The sequence below is a fragment of the Nuphar pumila genome, chromosome 11, assembly GCF_984573655.1.
Source record: "Nuphar pumila chromosome 11, dmNupPumi1.hap1.1, whole genome shotgun sequence".
Classification (NCBI taxonomy): domain Eukaryota; kingdom Viridiplantae; phylum Streptophyta; class Magnoliopsida; order Nymphaeales; family Nymphaeaceae; genus Nuphar; species Nuphar pumila.
In genome coordinates this window covers 105831067-105852712 of record NC_143259.1, presented here as the reverse complement: position 1 = coordinate 105852712, position 21646 = coordinate 105831067, and the positions used below count along the sequence as shown (strand labels likewise).

General features: G+C 36.3%; 1 protein-coding gene across 1 annotated transcript in view; it reads right to left on the bottom strand.

Moving 5' to 3' along the window:
• Positions 1–1226: 1226 nt before the first annotated feature.
• Positions 1227–21646, bottom strand: part of LOC149822689 (nitrobindin heme-binding domain protein) — a 63494-nt gene continuing 43074 nt past the window's right edge. Inside the window, exon 4 of the mRNA XM_089979990.1 lies at positions 1227–1449. Within this exon, the coding sequence (XP_089836116.1) occupies positions 1330–1449 (120 nt within the window). The 3' untranslated portion in view covers positions 1227–1329. The remainder of the gene's footprint in view (positions 1450–21646) is intronic.

Sequence of the window (21646 nt, the reverse complement as noted above, 5' to 3'; positions counted from 1 at the left end):
GACTCTTCTAACAGGGCGTCACACCCGCATCGCACCTGCATCCAGGCGGGTGCGATACTTGAACACAACTTTCTTTGTGTTAGGTGAAGTTGACCACATTGAAGTCCATTTCTATCCAAAAAGTAGATTCAGTTAACCCTAATCAAGTCTATTTTTATCTAATATTATATGTATAAATACATAAATGCACACACACACATACATGTATGTATACCCTCCCCACACCCTTGCACCCAAGTTTTTTAAAGTGCCGCATTGCCACACCCACACCTATGTGACATAGCATTTACTAAGGCCCCAAAAATTTTCATGGTTGAAACACAATAACAGTAAATCTATGGACATAAAACCAACAAAATTACTAATATGAACTTAACCTCTGCAAAAGGATTTCCATGACCAGAGAACATGGGAAGAATAAATGAGGGAGAGATGAGTAGGATCTAGAGGAATCCCAACTATCAAAGAACAAATTATAAAATGTTAAACATGAATTCCCATTACCAAGCTCCTACTCATCATCGATTAGATCTTATAGTAGTTCCAACCTTAAAATATATAAATGAATATAAACAAATAACATGACAAAGGAGTAATCATCCTTGCATCAACTGGGAGGTAGCAATACTAAACAGCTCTTTCTCAGTTTCGTGATGAGGGCTTTCCAGTAGTTATGGTTGTGTAAGTTCTGTCTTCATTGTGATGCCTCACTTCTGCTCATTGCTATATTTTAGCTATTTGTTGAACTTAATATCAATAACTTTAAAATGTTTTCTAAAATTTCCATGTTTCTGTTACTTCACAGTTCACAAAGAAAGAGCAGCAGATGATTTGGGAGCCTTGCATCATGGGTCTGTTTTGTTACGCACAAGGAGCTAGTATAGCTTTTTATTCATAGAATCCAAGAAAACAATATTTTAGAAATTTATGTGAAATCTAATTGGGACAAGATTGCAGTTTCAGACTCTAAGAGTTCTCACCTTTTCCCTCTTTAAATCAGTCTCAGCCTACAATGGAGTACAACACAGGTACATATCAAGAGGATATAATAAAAAACTTCTCAAGACGTTTTTAAAGCTATCATGCTTGTTAGATAGTTTCAATGAAACAACTGAAGCATCAAACCACATGAAAACAAGTGTTACATCTTTGCATAACCATGGAAGACAAATGCAAGTGCTAAAATTAAGTGCAAGCCAACTTCAGCGTTTCAGACTTTGCTCAGCTTTTGCTATTTAGAATGATGTGAAAATGATTAACTGATGAAAGGGTACAAAAGATGTTATTGTAGGAAATATAACAAGGAATAAGGTTTCTCCTCTTTTGGAATCAGATTTTCTTAAGCAAGGCCCGAAGATGTGGTTGAAGACTGTTCAAATTTGTAGCCATCTGGACGACATAAGACAGCTCACCATTGATCAGCTCAAAAACCCGTGCTATCTCTTTTACCTATAGACAATCATTTGTGACATTAATGTAATGCTACAGAACATCTAAAGGCAATATATATTGAAACATGATTAGTTTCTAAAGCTGGCGAGCATCATATGGCCACATATATGAAGTAAAATATGAAAATCTTTTATCATAATATACTAAAAATATTCATGTAGTGCAGAATAGTAGACTGGGGGATAGAAATGCACATGAACAGGTATTAACTCTGCAAGGAACCCGATAAAAGCATAAACATATCAAGCTTTCAATGAAAAATTAAGCACCTAAAGAATAGAACTCGTAATCACCACAGAGAGATTCCATCTGTTGATCTTGGATTTTTTTTTGGATAGCTATGAACCTTCCAAATTAGAATTTCTGGGATAAATTTCCAGGGCCTTTACCAGTCACCTAGTTTTCTAAGGCCTTTCAGAAATAACTCTACCAGGTAATGCCCTTGTAGATCTCAGCCATCCGTACAAGGACAGAAACCATGTGAATAGATACAAGAACTCAAAAGATTAACAAAAGCTTATTGATATGGTTCCAACTGTTGGAATAGCATTTACAGGTACAAGCAATACATAGATATCTAAAAGACAAAATGTTTCAACATGATGCCATTGGTTCTTCTGGTCTCTATTGTTGTTACACCCCATACAAGAGGAAAAAAGTGCTTAGATATGGCAATAAGACAAAATAACAAAAGGTTTCAGGTGATTCCACCGAACAGAACACCTATAACCCATAACAAAAAGAGGATAAGGATCTCAAGGAAGATCCATCAGTCAAAGGGAGATGCAAACAATATATATATATATATATGCTTGTAACAAGCAATACTCATTAGGGGTATTTTGATCTTTTTCCCCATGTAATAGGCAGTGCTCATTAGGGGCACATTTGTAAACAACATTTATTTTTCCTTTTTGTATTTTAGGATTTGGATTGAGGGTATTTTGTACAAATTCCACAGAGTCGTTGGGAGCTCCCCAATGGCTCTATTTCTAACCCAACAGATCTTTGAGCCTTCTAACCAGAGTTACCGGAAGCGCCTAGGTAAGTGGGGAAGCGCAAAACGTCACACTTCCGAAATGCGCAGGGAAGCGTGCTTCCCTTTTATGGGAAGCACGCTTCCCATCACGCTTCCCCGCGCTTCCCCCATTTTTTTCAATTTTTTTTATTTGTTTTCACTTCCCCCTCGCTTCCTAGGTCGCTTTCGAGACGATTCCTTATTCACTCCTAAGTGGTCCCACGCTTTCCGCTTCCTAAAATTTTGAAAGTGTCTCGCTTCCTGCTCCTGCTTTCCGTATCGCTCCCGCTTCCTCAACTGACAACCATGCTTCTAACCCCTATATAAAGGGGTTCTTTCCCTTTGTAATGCTTTCTCAAGCATTTTAGCTATAATAAATTCTTATATATTTTTACATTTTTTTAGCCCCCAAGTGGCGTATGTGCTCATATTTGTGTATTGTCCCTTAAGTGGTCTTGATTGTGCTCTTGTATGCCCATAAGAGGCACCTACTTGTATTCTTTTTCTATTTCATTACATGATATCAGAGCCTTGGTGCTCTCTTGTTGTAAAGTGTATTTGAAGATTGCGTGGTGGACCGTGAAGATCGGAGGAGCGTTGGTTCGTTGCTTCGGGAAATGTGTCATCAACATTGAACTTTTCTTCATTTTCTTATCTTCTCTCTCTTGTATTCTCTCTTTCTCTTTGCATCCATGGCTGACAAAGAAGTTGTAATTGTTGTTCCCATTAAATTTGATGAGACCAAATACAACATGTGGGCCACCGCAGTAAAGAGAATCCTATTTGAAAAAGAGCTATAGCACATGGTTGATAGTTCTACTCCAGAGTGTCAACCCATTCTTACCAAAGATGTGAGAGAAGTGAAAGAATGAAACCCTAATCTACGATGAGAGAAGAGAAGAGAGGGAGAGAGAAATTTCCAGCTGAAAGGAGGGTTCAGTCCATCGTGACTGCCCTCTCATTCTATTTAACATAAAGTGTAAACATTAGGGTACGAAAATACCCTTTTACAAAATAATAATTTACAATACATGAACTGGATCTGGACCTGATCCATTATACAAATGGATCGGGTCAGACATACAATGAAGATAATAATGTCTTCTTTTCAGCCTCCCTCAAGTTGTGCATGGTGTTGGACCATGAACAACTTGTTCTTCAAAAACCAAAATCTATCCTTTGTTAACCCTTTAGTGAGGATATCAGCAACTTGTTCTTTTGTTGACACATACATGGGCTCAATCTCTTTGTCTTCAACCTTTTTCCTGATAAAATGTTGATCTATTTCAATGTGCTTTGCTCGACTATGGTGAATGGGATTGAATGACATGTTGATGGCACTTTGATTGTCACATAGCAACAGTGATCGAACAATCGGCTCTCCCATTTCAGTCAGAAGATGTCTTATCCATGTACCCTCGGCCGTGGCAGTGGCCATTGATCTGTATTCGGCCTCAGTGCTCGATCTAGCAACCGCCTTTTGTTTTCTACTGCTCCAGGATACCAAGTTTGGCCCAATGAAGCTGCAATAACCAGATACTGATCGTCGTTCGTCTGGATCCCCCGCCCAATCAGCATCAGCATAAGTAATAATCTCATGGCCCCCACCTGGATCTAATTCTTCCTTGCCTTTGTATACCAGCCCATCACCCACTGTACCCTTTAGGTAGCGAAGTATACGTTTGACTGCCTCCATATGTGACACACGAGGTTCATGCATAAACTGGGATACCTGATTAACCGAATATACTATGTCAGGTCTAGTAAAAGTCAGGTATTGCAACATGCCAACTAAACTGCGATACTTAGTGGGATCTCCATATATATCCCCTTCTTGCGAACTCAATTTCTGATGAATGACACTTGGAGTTGTTAACGGCTTACAATCTGTCATGCCTGCTCTGCCAAGAATGTCCAGCGTATATTTGTGTTGAGTAAGGGTAAGTGTATCATTCTTGTTATCAACTTCTACCCCAAGAAAATATCGCAGCTCTCCCAAATCTTTCATCTTAAATCTCTGATTTAATAACTTCTTCACCTGCTCAATGTGGCTTTTACAATTCCCTGTGATGATGATATCATCTACATATATCAACAGAAGAGTAGTAACTCCTTGTTCATTGTGAATGAATAATGAGTGATCCAGAAGAGACCTAGAAAAGCCATGCCGTTGTATTTCTAGAGAAAAACTGTCGAACCAGGAACGAGAAGCTTGTTTCAAACCATAGAGTGCTCTCTTTAATTTGCATACATATTTTTTGGCGTCTCGTTCTGCATATCCAGTGGGTTGTTCCATGTAGACCTCTTCTTTTAAATCCCCGTGCAGAAAAGCATTTTTCACATCCAGCTGGCTCAATGTCCATCCATGTTTAATGGCTAGACTCAACACAATACGAATAGTCCCCATCTTGACAACAGGACTAAAAGTTTCATCAAAGTCTTGGCCTTCCTCTTGTGTGAATCCCTTGGCTACCAGTCGAGCCTTGTACCTTTCGATGCTCCCATCTGGTTTATATTTTATCTTGTACACCCATTTTGACCCAACTACATTTCTGTTCAGTGGTCTAGGCACAATCTCCCATGTGCCACATTCATGTAAGGCCTCCATTTCTTCATTCATTGCTTCTACCCATCTTCTAGAGCTCGCAGCTTGATAGAACATAAGAGGCTCATCCTCTTTACTTATGGATGTCAAGAATAACTGAAAATCCATTGAAAATTTTTTATAACTTACCCACCTGTCAAGTGGATGTCGAATCCGTGAAGATCTTCTGATATCCGTGTTCGAATAAGAAGTGAATGAGGGCTCTTTCTCTCGCCGAGTGTACACAATTCCCTTATACCTTGTTGGCTCCAAGTCATATGTGACAGTTTCCTCCGTTTGAGTCTCATTGGCTGAATCCTCATGTGGCTCATTCTGACTGCAATTTTCTGGACATTCTACTGTACCATTGGAGAAGAGTTCTGAATTTAACCATGGGTAGTATACCTCAATGCTGGAGCTTGAGTTATCAGTATCCACCATAGTTGAATTATTATCCTGATCAGCAAAGTTCATTTCATCGAAAATAACATTCCTTGATATTTTGACACGCTTACTCAGGGGATCATAACACCTGTACCCTTTGTAATCTTCGGCATATCCTATAAACCTGCATTTCAAAGCTTTATCTTGGAACTTGTGCCTGAGTGAGCTATCAATGTGCACATAACAAACAGACCCAAACACACGTAATTCATGATAATCAGGTTGTATGCCAAAAAGAGAGAAGTATGGTGACTTATTTTCTAAGATATTCATGGGCAAGCGATTTATCACATGAACTGTGGAGTGGAAGGCCTCAGTCCATAATGATGTAGGGAGATTGCTCCCGTGCATCATGCTCATTGCAGTCTCAACAATATGTCGATGCTTCCTCTCAGCAATCCCATTTTGTTGAGGTGTATGAGGGCAAGACACTCTTCTCTTTATCCCATTATGTTGAAGAAAATTAACAAAGTCACTCGAGGAGAATTCACCTCCTCCATCACACTGGAAATTAAGAATGTTGGTAGAGAAATGATTTTGAACGAAAGAGTGGAATTTCTGGAACAATCCAAAAACTTCTGATTTGTGCTTCATAAAGAATATCCAAGTATAACGTGAATAACTATCAACGAAAATAAGATAGTATTTACTACCAGAAAAAGAAGTAATTGGAGCAGGACCCCAGACATCTGAACAAATGACCTCAAATGGCCTTGAAGCTCTTTTATTAATGGAAGCAAAAGGTAAGACATGACTCTTACATAGATGACAGCTAGAACATTTTGTATCAACGACTTCTGAACTCAGACTGGACTTAGGAATAAGATTATTCATGACAAGTTTTTCAATAAAATGGCGACCACAATGGCCAAGACGACTATGCCAAAGTCTTGGCTTATTACTTTCAGAAACATTAAATAAAAAATCAGAATCAAAGACTTGGTGAGGCTTCAAGGATGAATAGTTGGGATGAATGAAGGAAGGATCTTCTTGGAAGATGTACATGTTGCCCCATCGTTTTCCTTCAGCGAATGTCCTCCTCGTGCGAAGATCCTTGACATAAACAGAAGAGGGAGTAAATTCAACTGAAGCATTTGCATCATCAACAAGCTTTGAGACAGAAACAATGTTCTTTTGAATATTAGGAGCATGGATGACACTTGGAAGTTTAAGAGAGGACTTTGACATGTGTATAATGGCATTTCCAGTATGTGAGATGGCATGATGTGATCCATCTCCTGTGACAATGCTATTCTTTCCAACATAAGGTGTAAGAGTCAAGAGTTTACCTACATCACCTGTAACATGAGTAGCTGCTCCAGAGTCGACATACCAAGTTCCTTTGTCATTTTGTTTCATATTCAATCCTGCCAAGGCTGCCAACAACAACTCTTTTACTTCTCCATCCTTTCTAGCCTCTGCTTGTGGAGCTTTCCCTTTGTTTTGAGGATTAAACCAACAGTTCGCTTTAATGTGCCCTTTCTTGTTGCATAGGAAACAGGTGGGAATGGGTCTTTGTCCCTGAACATTGGGTGTTGGAAGTATGCCACGACCTCCATAGTTATTTCTCCCTTGTCCTCCTTTTCCTCGAAAAGAACTTCCTCTACCTCGACCATAACTCATTCCCATAGCCAGCACATCTTGTGTTCCGGAATTCCCATGAAAGGCTTCAGAGGAACCTTTCAGATTCATCTCATATTGCAACAGTTTTGCACGAAGATCTTCAAACTTTGGAAGTTCTGGTAAGCATAGTAAGGTTGTCGTCATAACATGATAATCTGGCCCCAATCCACTCAAGGTTTGTTGTACTTTATCTTTTTCACTGACAAGACACCCAATAACCGCCAACTGATCTGTGATGCCTTTCATTTTATTCAGGTATTCCATAATAGACATGGAATCTTTCTTCAGCATTTGAAATTCTCGCTTAAGAAACATAATTCTTGCCTCAGAAATTTGTGAATATGTTTGAACTAACATATCCCACAGTTCTTTTGCCGAACAATCATCAGGAAGAGCAATAAGGACCTCCTGTGAAAGAGTTGAAGTGATATATGCCACTAGCGATTGATCTCTCTTCATCCAAGCAACATATTCTGGATTCCTGTGAAGAACAACAGATTGTTCGCCTTTATCGTCCACTTTTTCTTGCGAGAGAAATTCTGGAGGCGGTGGGACCGATCCATCCAGATGACCAGAAAGGTCCTGACTTTTTATAAACGGAATAATCTGTCTTTTCCAGGTCAAGAAATTACAGTTATTCAATTTTTCAGAGACTAGTTGACCAAGAAAACTTGAGGACAGGCATGATTGCCCGTGAGTAAATTCCATTTGATGAATATGCTTGAACTGACACTTAGGTATGAAGAACAAAGAACTCGGCTAACAGAAAAAGACAGATAAGATATGACAGATGGCTAACAATGATTAGCAGGAAAAACAGCAGAAAGGAAAAGGAAATCACAGATCAAGAGATTAACAATGGTTAGCAGGGATTAAACCACAGATCAAGAGATTAAATGTAGGAAAAACAGCAGGAAAACAGCAGGGATTAAACCTGATGAACCTGATTTCACAAAGAAGCAATCACGACTGAAAAGAAAACACAGATTGATGCTGTAACACACGGCTGAAAGAAATCACAGATTTTCTTCACAAAGATTTTCTTCACACAGATTCACGCTAGGTATTTGAGGGCCACAATACCACACAGATTCACAGAGATTTACCACACAGATTCAAATCACGGCACACAGATTCACGCTGGGATTCACGGCTGATAAGTTCACTCTGCTGACGCTGGTGGATTCACGCTGGGATTTGCTCACGCAAACTCAGGCTGGGTTTTCTTCATGCAGACGCAGATTCACGCAGATGGACTTTCTTCACGCAGGCTGGGCTTTCTTTCTTCACGCAGGCTGAAATCACGATGATTCACGACCAGACATTCTTCACTGGGTATTCTTCACGCTGATTCACGCAGATGGCTGATGCAGATCCACGTTGATGCAGACAGATTCACGCAGATGGACTTTCTTCACGCAGGCTGGGCTTTCTTTCTTCACGCAGGCTGAAATCACGATGATTCATGACCAGACATTCTTCACTGGGTATTCTTCACGCTGATTCACGCAGATGGCTGATGCAGATCCACGTTGATGCAGATCCACGCTGATGCACACGCTGTGCTTTCTTCACGCAGATTCACGCAGATCCACGCCTTGCTTTCTTCACGCAGATCCACGCCCTGCTCTGATACCATGAAAGAATGAAACCCTAATCTACGATGAGAGAAGAGAAGAGAGGGAGAGAGAAATTTCCAGCTGAAAGGAGGGTTCAGTCCATCGTGACTGCCCTCTCATTCTATTTAACATAAAGTGTAAACATTAGGGTACGAAAATACCCTTTTACAAAATAATAATTTACAATACATGAACTGGATCTGGACCTGATCCATTATACAAATGGATCGGGTCAGACATACAATGAAGATAATAATGTCTTCTTTTCAAGAAGATGGTGGAACTAAAAAGAAGACTCTTAAAGGGAAAGAGAGATAAAGTTCTCTTGGACAAGAAAAATGCCTATAAAGCATGGGAAGTAGGTCATACTAAAGTGCTTTCTCTTTTCATGAGAAACATGTGTGAGGAACCATGTAAGAATATTTTAGAGTTTGAGAGAGCGAATAAGGCTTGGACTTTTATCAAGCAAACATATACTCAAAGAGATACCGCTCACAAATGGGAGTTGCGTAATAAGATTCATAATTGTAAACAAGGTGATAAAAGTGTTAAGAGTATTATGGAACTCTCAAAAGACTTTGAAACTAAATGGCTAAATTGGAACCTATTTGAGACATACCAATGATATTCGTCTAAGAAAAAATTAAATCTTAAAAGAGCAATTTTATCAATTCATGAAGGGTCTTAGACCCAAATTTGAACAAGTACGGGTCACTATTTTCCATTGTAATAAAGATGAGTCTTTTTATATATATATAAACATTTTGTATTTATTTTATATTGTCTAATAGGGGCATTTCGATCTTTTTATTGTACTTAAAATTGTTTATTAGAAACAACTTTTTTCCTCTTTTTATTTTTTTATTCTCTTCTTTTTAGTGTCTTGGGGCCCCACCCTTGGAGTTGTTGGTGCCCCCAACGGCCATAAATATGACCGTTGGGAGCTCCCCAACGACTCTAAGAGTGGGGAGCTCCCAAGGGCCTCCACTCTCTCTTATTGTATATAAATAGGGGTGTTCCCCCTTCATTTTGTGACATTCCTTTCTTTCATATTCTCAATAATATTTACTTTTTATTTGCCTTTTGACATTATCCCTTTGTGGATTTGTGTATGCACTTAAAGTGCTTGTTTACTCTCTTTATTTTTGTCCATTATTGGACTTGTAAGTGATCTCTACTTTGTTATTTGTGATTCCGCTTACTTCATTACATGGTATACGAGCCATTTGGGTTCTCTTGATCTTAAAAACATTTATTGTGGTGTTTAAAGATCATGACAAAGGTGTTATTTCTTTTCTATCATCATGGAGCATGAATCAAGAGTGAAACTCTTCTTCAAGCTTAATGAATCAAACTACTTGATGTGGGCATTGGCCATGAAAAATCATCTTAGAGGAAAGAAACTTTGGGGTTTTATGATGGGAACCTCTCTTGAACTATCACTAAAGCTCACCAAAGTTGAAGGAGGTGTCAAAAAAGCTCTCATTACTGATGATCGTTTTAAAGCCATCAATGATCATCAAATAAAGGTAGAGGATTGTGAAAGTATCCATGCCAAAATTTTGGCATGGTTTATAAACAATGTTGACATAAAAATATGTGCCAACATTGCTAAATTTAGAAGAGCCAACAAAGCTTGGCTCTTTCTTAAGGGTATGTATACCCAAAATGATCTTGCTAGACAATTTTTGTCAAGATAAAATTAGATCCACCAAGCAAGGGGACATGTGTGTCCATGACTACTTTAGTATTTTGTCTCAACTTTGGAATAAATTAGCGCTTCCCGGCCCTAAATGGGTGGCTCCAGAAGATAGTGAATTAAGACGAGAGAAAATTGAGAAAGAACACTTTTTTTAATTTCTTCATGGTCTAAAACCGCAATTTGAACAAGGGCTTCTCTTCTTCATAGGACCAGAACTATGCCTATTGAAGATGCTTTTGCCGAGGTATGCCAAGAAGAAATCTATCTTAACATGACACTTAAGAATGATGATGTTTTGGTCGTTACTAGGTTGAGTTCTAATGTAAAAACTTATAAGCCACCCCACTTTATAAAACCTAATAACTATGGTAATAAGCCTAACTATAATAATGGATATAGGAAGGGTGTCACTTGTCATCATTATAATGAACCGGGATACATTAGACTTAAGAATGATGATGTTCCATTACTAGGCCGAGTTCCAATGTAAAAACTTATAAGACACCCCACTTTGTAAAACCTAATAACTATGGTAATGAACCTAACTATAATAATGGATATAGAAAGGGTGTCACTTGTCATCATTGTAATGAACCGGGTCACATTAGACCGGTATGCCCTAAGCTTAAAGGTAAAGTTGCTTCTGTTGGTGAAATCACACCTAAAAAAGAAGAAACAAGTAAAGATGGAGAAGATATTAAAAACATGCTCAATCAAATATCGAAGACACTTTAACTACTTTTCAAATCATCCTCCACTACGGGTGCCGCCATTGCATCATCCTCATCACCTCCAGGTATATAAATTCTTGATTCGGGTGCTTCCTTTCATATGACACTGCATAAGAATATTCTTTCCAAAGTTTATTCTAATCTTTTTCATCTTATGTTTCAACAACCGATGAAACTTCTTTAAAAATAGAAAGTATTGGAACACTTGATTTAAAACATTTTTAAAAAATTTTGGTTCAAAAAGTAAGGGTGGTTCCAAAATTAAGTTTAAATCTTTTTTCAATTTTTCAAAATTTCGATCATGATTGCAAATTTTCTCTCACCTAAAGATTGCACCGTGTAGGATCTTCAGTCAGGGAAGCTGATTGGCAAGGCCATAGGAGGGACGATTTTTATTTTATGGACTTTTTGTCTTTTCCACCAAGTCATTTTGTAATCTTGTAAATGTCAAAAGTATTGATATATGGCATAAAAGACTTGGTCACCCTAGCTTCTCAAAGATGTCTCTTTTGTTCTTTTTGGGAAATGCATGTAATGAAAAAGACTGCTTGTAAAGATTTCATTTTTGAAAAAATAAAAGCAATTATCTTTCCTCAAAGAAATTTTGTTTCTGCACGGCCCTTTGAATTAGTGTATTCAAATGTGTGGGGTCCCTCGTCAATCATATCAAAAGGAGGTTGGTTACTCATATTATATTATTTTTGTTTATGATTTTACTAGATACACATGAATTTATTTTCTAAATCATAAATCCGATGTGTTCTTTTTTAAAGAATTTTATATAATAATTAAAAATCAATTCCTAAGCAACCTTTTTATTCTTAGATCAGATTCGAGAGAAGAATACATGTCTAATGATTTTCAAAATTACTTGAAACAAAATGAAATTTGTCATCAAAGGTCTTGTCCTAGAACTCCGCAACAAAATGGATTAGCGGAAAGAAAATATAGATATATAATACAAACCACTAGGACTCTTTTAATTTCCAAGAATGTTCCAAAAAAATTTTGGGCCGAAGCCATTATAACCTCAACTTAATTAATAGAACTCCTTTGTCCTCATTAAACAATGTTTCTCCATTTGAAAAGCTTTTTAAAATGACTCAATTTAAAAAGATTAAGAATCTTTGGTTGTAGGTGTCATGTTCTTAATAAAAAATGATAAACTATCTCCAAAAGCTATTTAGTGTTTTTTTATGCTATAGAGAAAATAAAAAAAGATACCAATGTTTTGATCCAATAAATAACAAATTTTATATTTCAAAAGATGTTACTTTTCTTGAAAATGAAAATGGGTTTGATATTAAAGAACCAAGATAAAACATTGATTATTCATTTCTATTTGATTTATTACCACGAAATGATGAGTCTAACCAGAGTTGCCATACGGGAAGCGATACAGGAAGCGGAAGCGGGAAGCGAGGCACTTCTAAAATTTTAGGAAACGGGAAGCGCGGGACGACTTAGGAGCGAACTAGGAAGCGTCTCGAAAGCGACCTAAGAAGCGAAGAAGGAAGCGACATAGGATTCAAGTGAGAAGCGAAAGGGAAGCGAATAAGAATCGAAAGGGAAGTGAAAATGTAATTATATATTTTTATTTTATCAAAAACTAAGATTTATGTCATCATTGACAAAATAAAACATATATATAAACAATAAATAATATAAGTTGTAATTATCTAACAAATGCATCATATTGCAACTGTCAAGCATTTAAAAAATTATACATCAAGAGAAGATCATATATCACATTCTTGTTGCAACCATTTAACAAATGCATGCAAACACTAAATAATGCATTAAGAAAACAAATAAATTTGATTAAAAAGCGTACATTTTTCAACGAAAGAATCAAATGACTTGTTATTTGATGTTGTAAATCTTGTCATCTCTGCAACATAGAAAAGGAGAAATCAATAAACTCAAAGATTACATAGAGATATGATTAAATTTTTAAGCTATAAATTTCTAAATTGTAAATTATAAGCTACAAAGTTCTAAACTCTAAACTTAAAATTAACATAATCCACTACTTCACTTCATTATGCAAGATTCAAAATAAAAGTATACCAAAAAAAAATTACAAGACCATGACAAAAAAGTAACATAAAAGTTTTTATTTTGGACTACTCTAACTACATCATAAAAAAATAATAATAATTCAAGAGTTCATTAATCTGTCATCTTTCTCTTCCCCTTTAAGTCAGCAATAGATCGCGAATTTTCTGCATCATCACGTGCTTCTTGTCCTCCATGACCATGTCTTCTGCTCCTTCCTTTATTTCCTATAATGAATACGTTAAAAAATTAAAATGTTCAAAAATCATAATTTAAAATGTAAAAAACACAATATCAACATACCTTGCCTAGGTCTCCAGCTAAAGAAAGGATCAATCCAACTATGAGGAACTGATGGTCGCTCTTGTATATATGCAGTTCTACTAGCTCTGATGGATTGATTTGTATCATCTTCAACTTCATTTCTACGTATAATTATTGGAGGTAATGGAGCTCTTGGTTGCGCATCTTTATGTTTGGATTTGGAAATAGTGCTTGATTGTTGTGCACTATCATCCAAATCTCTCCATCACATATCCTCTAATCTCAACGTATTTTCTTCTACAATAGGAAGTTCTGGATTGATATCCCATTTTCGACTAGGCCCTTCTTTGTAGCGATTGTTGCACCTTTTATAACAAGAATATAAAATATGAATGCTAATAAACAATCAATGATAGAAAAAGAGAAAAAAAAATACCAAAACAAAAGTACAACACAGTTTAATTATACCTGTTAATCAATCGAATATTGAAATGAATATACACTAAGGTATCAGCACGATCTTCATTGAGCCTATTTCTTTTAACATTGTGAATATAACTATAGGTGCTCCACACTCTTTCTACAGAAGATGTGCTAATAGGTTGAGATAAAACCTTAATGGCTAATGCTCTCAACTCAGATGTATCACCACCATAAAAACGCCACCAATTAAGCACTGCATTGTAGGATTCAGTGCATCCATTCTTGCTGCATTTAGGCTAAATCTTCCACTTCTTGATGCAAAAGCCACAAATTGTGACCTATTAAGTGTAGATAACTCTTCATTTCCAGAAGATATGACTTCAAGCGCGAGCATTGCACTGTTTAAGATATCATTATCCTTTTTTGCAAAAAAAAAAAATGTTTAGTAACTATAACAAGAAAATGCAAATGAAATAATAAAATAATTAAATCATTAAACTTTAAACTTTATTAAATAGATAGAATAAAATTTTTACCAGGAGAAACTCGTTTGACCCCTCCTGCTGTTGGGATTTTGAGATACTCCGACTCGTAATATTTTGAAGTAAGCATGTGGGCTAGACTATAGAGAGGCACATTCATTCTATCCCATCTATTTGAGACAATCTTATGAATCTTTTCATATAAATCTGGTTGTCTTTTTAGATTGTCTTTGATTTCCCCCAACATGTTGTCCATGCCTTCATACACTTCACCAATTATAGGGCCTTCCTGATCACAAAATTTAATCATCTTATAGATGGGTTTTGTAATCAATAATGCTAAACGTACAGAATCCCAATATTCTTCATCAAGAACAGTTGTTTCTGTTGTAACAACCATTTTTTTCATAGTTTCATCCGTGTATGATTGCTTTCAATCGCTCCATCTATCTGAAGTTATTGTGAGCCTTAAGCTCTCCCTCACATCAAGCAAGCGTTTCAAAGTAGTATAATGTGAAGCAAACCTTGTTTTTGCAATCTTTATTAATTCTAATTTTTCATTGCTTCTAAAGATTGCTAGTGCTTTTGAATGATTTGTGACATACTTCACAATTTCTTTACTCTGCAAATATGTTTCTCCCAACCAATGAAACTCATGTGTCAAATCCTTGAAGATCAAATTAAGTGTGTGCACAACACAAGGTGATCAAAAAATATACTTGTACGTTTGTTTTATTTCTTCACCTGCTAACTTGCAATTTGCTGCATTGTCTGTAATCACTTGCACTACATTAGAAGGCCCCACAAGTTTAAATCTCGTCTTCAAAAACTCGGCAATGTTTGCAGCTGACTGTTGTACATTAGAAAAATCGCTTGCATATAAGAACATCGAGCCAAAACAGTTTGAGGCAAGTATATTTATCAAGTGTTTGTTCTTGATATTTGTCCAACCGTCTGAGACAATGAAAACTCCAAACTCCTCAAACTTTTCTCGAAATTCATTTAACTCCCCGTGAACACACTCTTTCTCACTGTCAAGCAACGTTGTTCGCGCTTTTTCATATGATGGGGTTTTATATCCGGGCACTTTACTAACTGCATATATCATCTCTTCCCAATATGGTGATCGAAGCACATTGAAAGGTATGTCATTTGCACACAAAAATCTGATAATTTTGTGATCTACATCATCTCTTTCTACCTTTTTAAAGGTATCACGAATATCAACTGTTTTTCGGCTTCCACTAGATGATGTAGTCATACTAATAGGCTTCTTCGGAGTATCAATTCTTGATCTCCTCAACTCAAATGCATTTGATGAAACCTCCACTCGACGAACTTGCCTCTTAATTTTTTTTGTCAATTCTGCATTTTTTGCAACTACAGGGCAAAAGGCAATCCCAACACTTTGTCCCTTTGGAGATCCCATGAGATGTGCAAAAACTCGAGTATATGACCCATGATAAATATTTTTGCAGTGCCTGCACATAAAAACTTGGGGATTAGGTGGTTCATCATCTTGATCATCTTCAAAATAGTAGTCATCCAAGTCATATTCTTCTTCATCTTCCTCATCAAAACAATTTTCGTTTTTGTCCTCAAACTGATATGGACAAGCAGAAGACCTCTTCTTGCCCTTCCCAACACCACTAGATGATTCATGCTCCAAATTGTACGAAGAATCGTCATCGTCATCAGAATTATCATGATCATAGCTCGAGATGGTCATTAATGAAGCAAAGAACATGCAAATATATATGCATCATAAAAGTATAAGAATCAACCTCAAACACTTTAAAAAAGCTATTATTAACAGTAAATGATGGAGAGTGAAGAACACAAATCATTATCCATAATTTATCAATTACTAAAACAAATAAATAAACATCATTTAAGGAGGTGAAAGATCTATGATTCTATAATATACTATGATAAAGCAGACAAAATTTTAAAAAAAAGGAAGTTCTTTCAAAAGTTTGCATTTATGAAAAAATGCTAAAGAAAGATAACATAATAACGAAGAAAAACAAAATTCATATTGGCCGACTGTTACTAGCAATAATGATATTTATTTAAAATTTTAAACAACTAGCTACAACATACTAGTTGCCCCACTCTTCTGATAGAGTAAATGAGTCGAGCCTGGGTGTGCCCAGGCTCGGTATATCAAAGAATCCATACTTAATAGGGATGATAAGCTCAATCATGCTTTGTATACATTTTATATAATATGTTTTTATAATATGAATTTAAGAATTTTCCTATAATATATTTTTTATATATTATAGGATACTTATAAGTATGTCTTTTGTTTTGTTTCTTTTATCATGCTTGGTTCACTTGATCAACATGTAAGTTCAGAATTCATATAAAACAAAGTCACTTCAAGAGATCAAGGAGAGAATAGAAGTCTGCAAGATCAAACACCATAATGAAACCATAAGACAACTTGTGGAGGCAGAACATGTTTTTCATTGACTTTGAAATTGAAAACAATAAATCAATAATCCATATATATCCAACAGTAAAAGAATAATAAAAGTGATCCAGTCAATCTGATCAGGAATCAGGATTCAAGCAATTGTCAAAATGACTTAAAGTTAAAACCTACAAGAATGATAAAAAAATACTACATTTAACCCTTATTCCTAAAAAAGACGACCAAATAAACTCAGTTAAACCACAAAATGTGAAATGTTTCTCAACCAATATATTGTTTATTCATGAGACTCAAATAAGAATATAAATAATCATCATATTGATAACACAAAAGATAAAGACCATCATGTTATTGTGAAGAATCCTTGCAAACAATCAAGTTTTCAAATAACTTGCTACTTCAAATACTCAATACACAAAATAAATGCACAGTGTTTATAAGTTTTACACCACAAAAGAAGTGCAATAAATGCACAGTGTTTATAAGCTTTACACCAAAGAAAGTGCAATAAATGCAGTGTGTTTACAAGCTTAAGGAGACAACTCCTTACTCTAATCATGCATACAATGGGCTCACGTAACCTTATTTATAAGCAAACTTAAGAGACGTTGGGCTATTCCCAACAGCTCTTATTAGAGACGTCGGGAATCAGCCCAACGTCTATATTTTTAAAACTGTGTACACAGTCAATGGCTGACGGTTGTACACTGTACACAGTCAGCTACAAAAACATTATATAAAAAAAAAAATAAGAAATGAAAAAAAAACTACAAAAATAAAAAAATAAAAAGAGGAATTACAATCATATTCAAAAACATGAATATGCGTAAAATGTAGAAATGACTAAAATACCCCTACAACCAATACAATAAAGAAATATATATTTTATATATACAAGTAGATGAATACATATACATATATGAAATATATATATGTATATGTATCTTCTTTTATATATATAAATTATATATAGAAAATACATTGTCTTATAAATTACAATTTAACACCCCCCCTCAAACTTAGGGCAAGATGACTGAAAGTTTGCCAAGGAGGAAATTGAACCGCGGAGCACACAAAGCTTTGGTGAAGAAATCTGTTAACTGATATTCTGAAGTTACATATGGAAGATCTATAACTCCTTTCAGATACGCTTCCCGAACATAGTGACAGTCCATCTCAATGTGTTTAGTCCGCTCATGAAAAGTATGATTTTTGGCAATGTATATTGCACTTTTGTTATCACAGCATAGCTTGGTGGACCCTGCTATTGAGATCCCCATGTCTTCTAATAGCTGATGAATCCATACAATTTCCATGGCAGTAGTCGTCATGGCACGATATTCAGCTTCTGTTGAGGATAGAGACACTTTTTGTTGCTTCTTACATCTCCATGAAATCAGCGAGTCTCCTAAAAACACACAAAAACCAGTGGTGGAGTGACAGTTATTTGGGTCACCTCCCCAGTCAGAGTCAGTATAAGCAATTAATTTTAATTCAAAATAAAATGATAAGAATACTCCCTTATTTAGTGTGCCTTTTATGTATCTTACGACTCGCAAGATGGCACTCATGTGAACTGATGTAGGCGCATGCTGAAACTGACTTGCAGTATGAACTGCATGGGATATATCTGATCTGGTAATACTCAGATACATCAATGATCCTACAAGTTGTCTGTAGGGTGTAGGATCCGAAAGGGAAATCCCATCATCAATTTTCATTTTTGCCCCTACTACTGCAGGAGTTTCACAAAGCTTCTCATCTGTAATACCTGACCTGTCAATGATCTCAGAAGCAAGCTTAGTTTGAGATAAAAAATATCCTCTAAGGAGTATGCTAGTTCAATCCCCAAAAAATAAGTTAGAAAACCCAAATCAGACATTTCAAATTTATCTTTCAAGGTAGATTTTATACTCTTAACCCCGTTAGAATCACTCCCGGTGATGAGCATGTCATCAACATATAATAATAAAATCACAATCCCTGCATTCGATTTTCTAACAAATAGAGCAGTGTCAGTAAAGCAAGAGGAAAATCCATTTTCAATCATTACAAAGTTAAACCTATCATACCAAGCCTTGGGGCTTGTTTTAGACCATAAAGTGTTTTTTGAAGACGAAGCACTTTTCCCTTAGGAGTCTCCATTCCAGGTGGAGCATCCATATAAACTTCTTCGTTTAAATCGTCATTTAAAAAAACATTTTTAACATCCATTTGATAGATGTTTCACTTGCTGATAGAAGCAACGGTTATAAGACATCGGACAGTGACTATACGAGCTACAGAAGCAAAAGTTTCTTCGTACTCAATACCATACTCTTGACTATATCCTTTTGCAACCAAACGAGTTTTATATCTTTCAAGGGATCCATCACTTTTAGTCTTTACCTTGAAAACCCATCTGCACCATATTGTTTTCTTACCTTTAGGAAGATTTTGAAACTCCCAAGTTTTGGCTTTTCTCAGAGCCTCAAGTTCATTGTCCATTGCACTAATCCATTCAGGGCACTTTCGTGCTTCTTCAAAATTTCTAGGTTCTATATAAGAGTGAATGGTACTAAGGCAGGCCCTATATTTAGGTGAAAAAGAGTCGTAGGAAATGAACCTAGAAGGAGTCTTTCTACTTCTTTCGGTTCTACGAGGGATCACTTCGCTCTGAGGAGTACTTGGACTAGCATCATCATATCTTTCAAGAGCACTTCTAAAGTTGTTTCGATCTCTATGAGTATAGGTGATAGAGTCTCTAGGTAATCCTTCATCAATATATTGATGTGATGAAGGGAGCAAGGGGATGTTTTCCTCAGTTTCAAATTCATTTGAGTTACTTTGATCTGACTCATCATCACTAGTATCATCGTCTTTATTCATTAAATCAAATAGAAAAGAATAATCCACGTTTTCATTATGAGATTCACAACGTCTGAATCCACTAAGATTTTCCAAAAAACTCACATTTCTGGAAACATACAGTTTATCACTTTTGACATCATAACAACGAAAACCCTTTTGGGTTTCAGAATAGCCAAGAAAGGCACAAGGAATGGCCTTAGGAGAAAGTTTGTCATTCTTATCATTACACCCAAAGACCCTTAACCTGTTATAATCAGGTTCTTTTTCGTATAATTTTTCAAAAGGAGAAATTTTGCTTAAATTTTTCGATGGAAGTCTGTTTATGAGATAGATAGAGGTAAGGGTTGCCTCAGCCCAGAGATTCTTTGGAATGTTTTGTGAAATGAGTAAAGTCCTAGTTGTTTCAATGATGTGCCTATGCTTTCGTTCAGCTAGCCCATTTTGTTGGGGGGTTTTCGGACAAGATTTTTGGTGAAGAATACCAAAATTTTCATGATAACTTTTGAATTCATTTGAGAGGTATTCTCTTCCAGAGTCGGACCTAAGGATTTTTAGGCATCCATTGAATTGATTTGAAATCATCATATGAAAACTTTTAAAAGTTGAAAAAACTTCATGTTTATGTTTAAGAAAATAAATCCAACAAAACCTAGTGTAGTCATCCACAAAAATCACATAGTATGAAAATCCTCCCTTTGACATCACAGGAGCCGGACCCCATACATCGGAATGGACAATTTCAAATGGTTTTGTCGTAAACATGAATCTTTGAGGAAAAGGCAAACATTTCATCTTCCCAAGAATACATTCATTACATAGAAAATCATTTTTCCAAAGATGTTTAATAAAAGGCAGATAGGAGATTTTAACATTGGGATGACCCAATCTCTTATGCCATACATGAATATTTTTGTTTTGAACAACAACAACTACGCCTTCATCCCAAAACAATTGGGGTCAGCGATATGAACCAAAAAAGAAATTCATTTTGGGTCTTCCACATGAATCCTTTTCCTCCAATCATTTCTATCCAATGCCATGTCCTCGGTGAGGTTCAAAGCATTCATATCCTTTCCTATCATCTCCATCCAAGTCTTCCTAGGCCTACCCCGACCTCTTTTAACTAATATATTTTCCCATTTCTCCAACCTTCTAACTGGAGCATCATTAGGCCTTCGCCGAATATGTCCAAACCACCGTAAACGATTCTCTCGCATCTTATTTTCAATGGGTGCAACACCTACCTTCTTACGTATCTCCTCGTTCCGAATCTTATCTTTTATTGTATTTCCGCACATCCATCTAAGCATCCGCATCTCAGCTACACTCATTTTTTGAATATGATGTCTCTTGGCAGCCCAACATTCCGTACCATATAGTAAAACGGGTCTAATAGTCGTCCTATAAAACTTTCCCTTCAACCGCAATGGCATTCTACGATCGCACAGCACTCCAGTTGCACTTTTCCATTTCATCCACCCAACCTTTATCCTATGATTTACATCTCCATCAATTTCTCCATACTTTTGAATGATGGATCCCAAATATTTGAAATAATCATTCACCGGTATTTCTTGCTCACCAAGCTTAACTACACTCCCATCACTACTTCGTTGCTTACTAAACCGACATTCCATATATTCAGTCTTACTCTTACTCAACTTAAAACCTCTAGCTTCCAATGTATGTCTCCATAATTCTAACTTAGCATTAACCCCAGCTCTAGACTCATCAATCAAAACAATATCATCAGGCACATTGTCTTGAATTGATCTCGTAAGCTGATCCATCACTATAGCAAATAGGAAAGGGCTTAAAGCAGATCCTTGATGTAACCCAACCGTTATCGGAAAATTGGTTGTCACCCCTCCACAAGTGCGGACATTGGTTACTACTCCTTCATACATATCTTTAATTATACTAATGTACTTGAGAGAAACACCTTTCTTCATCATT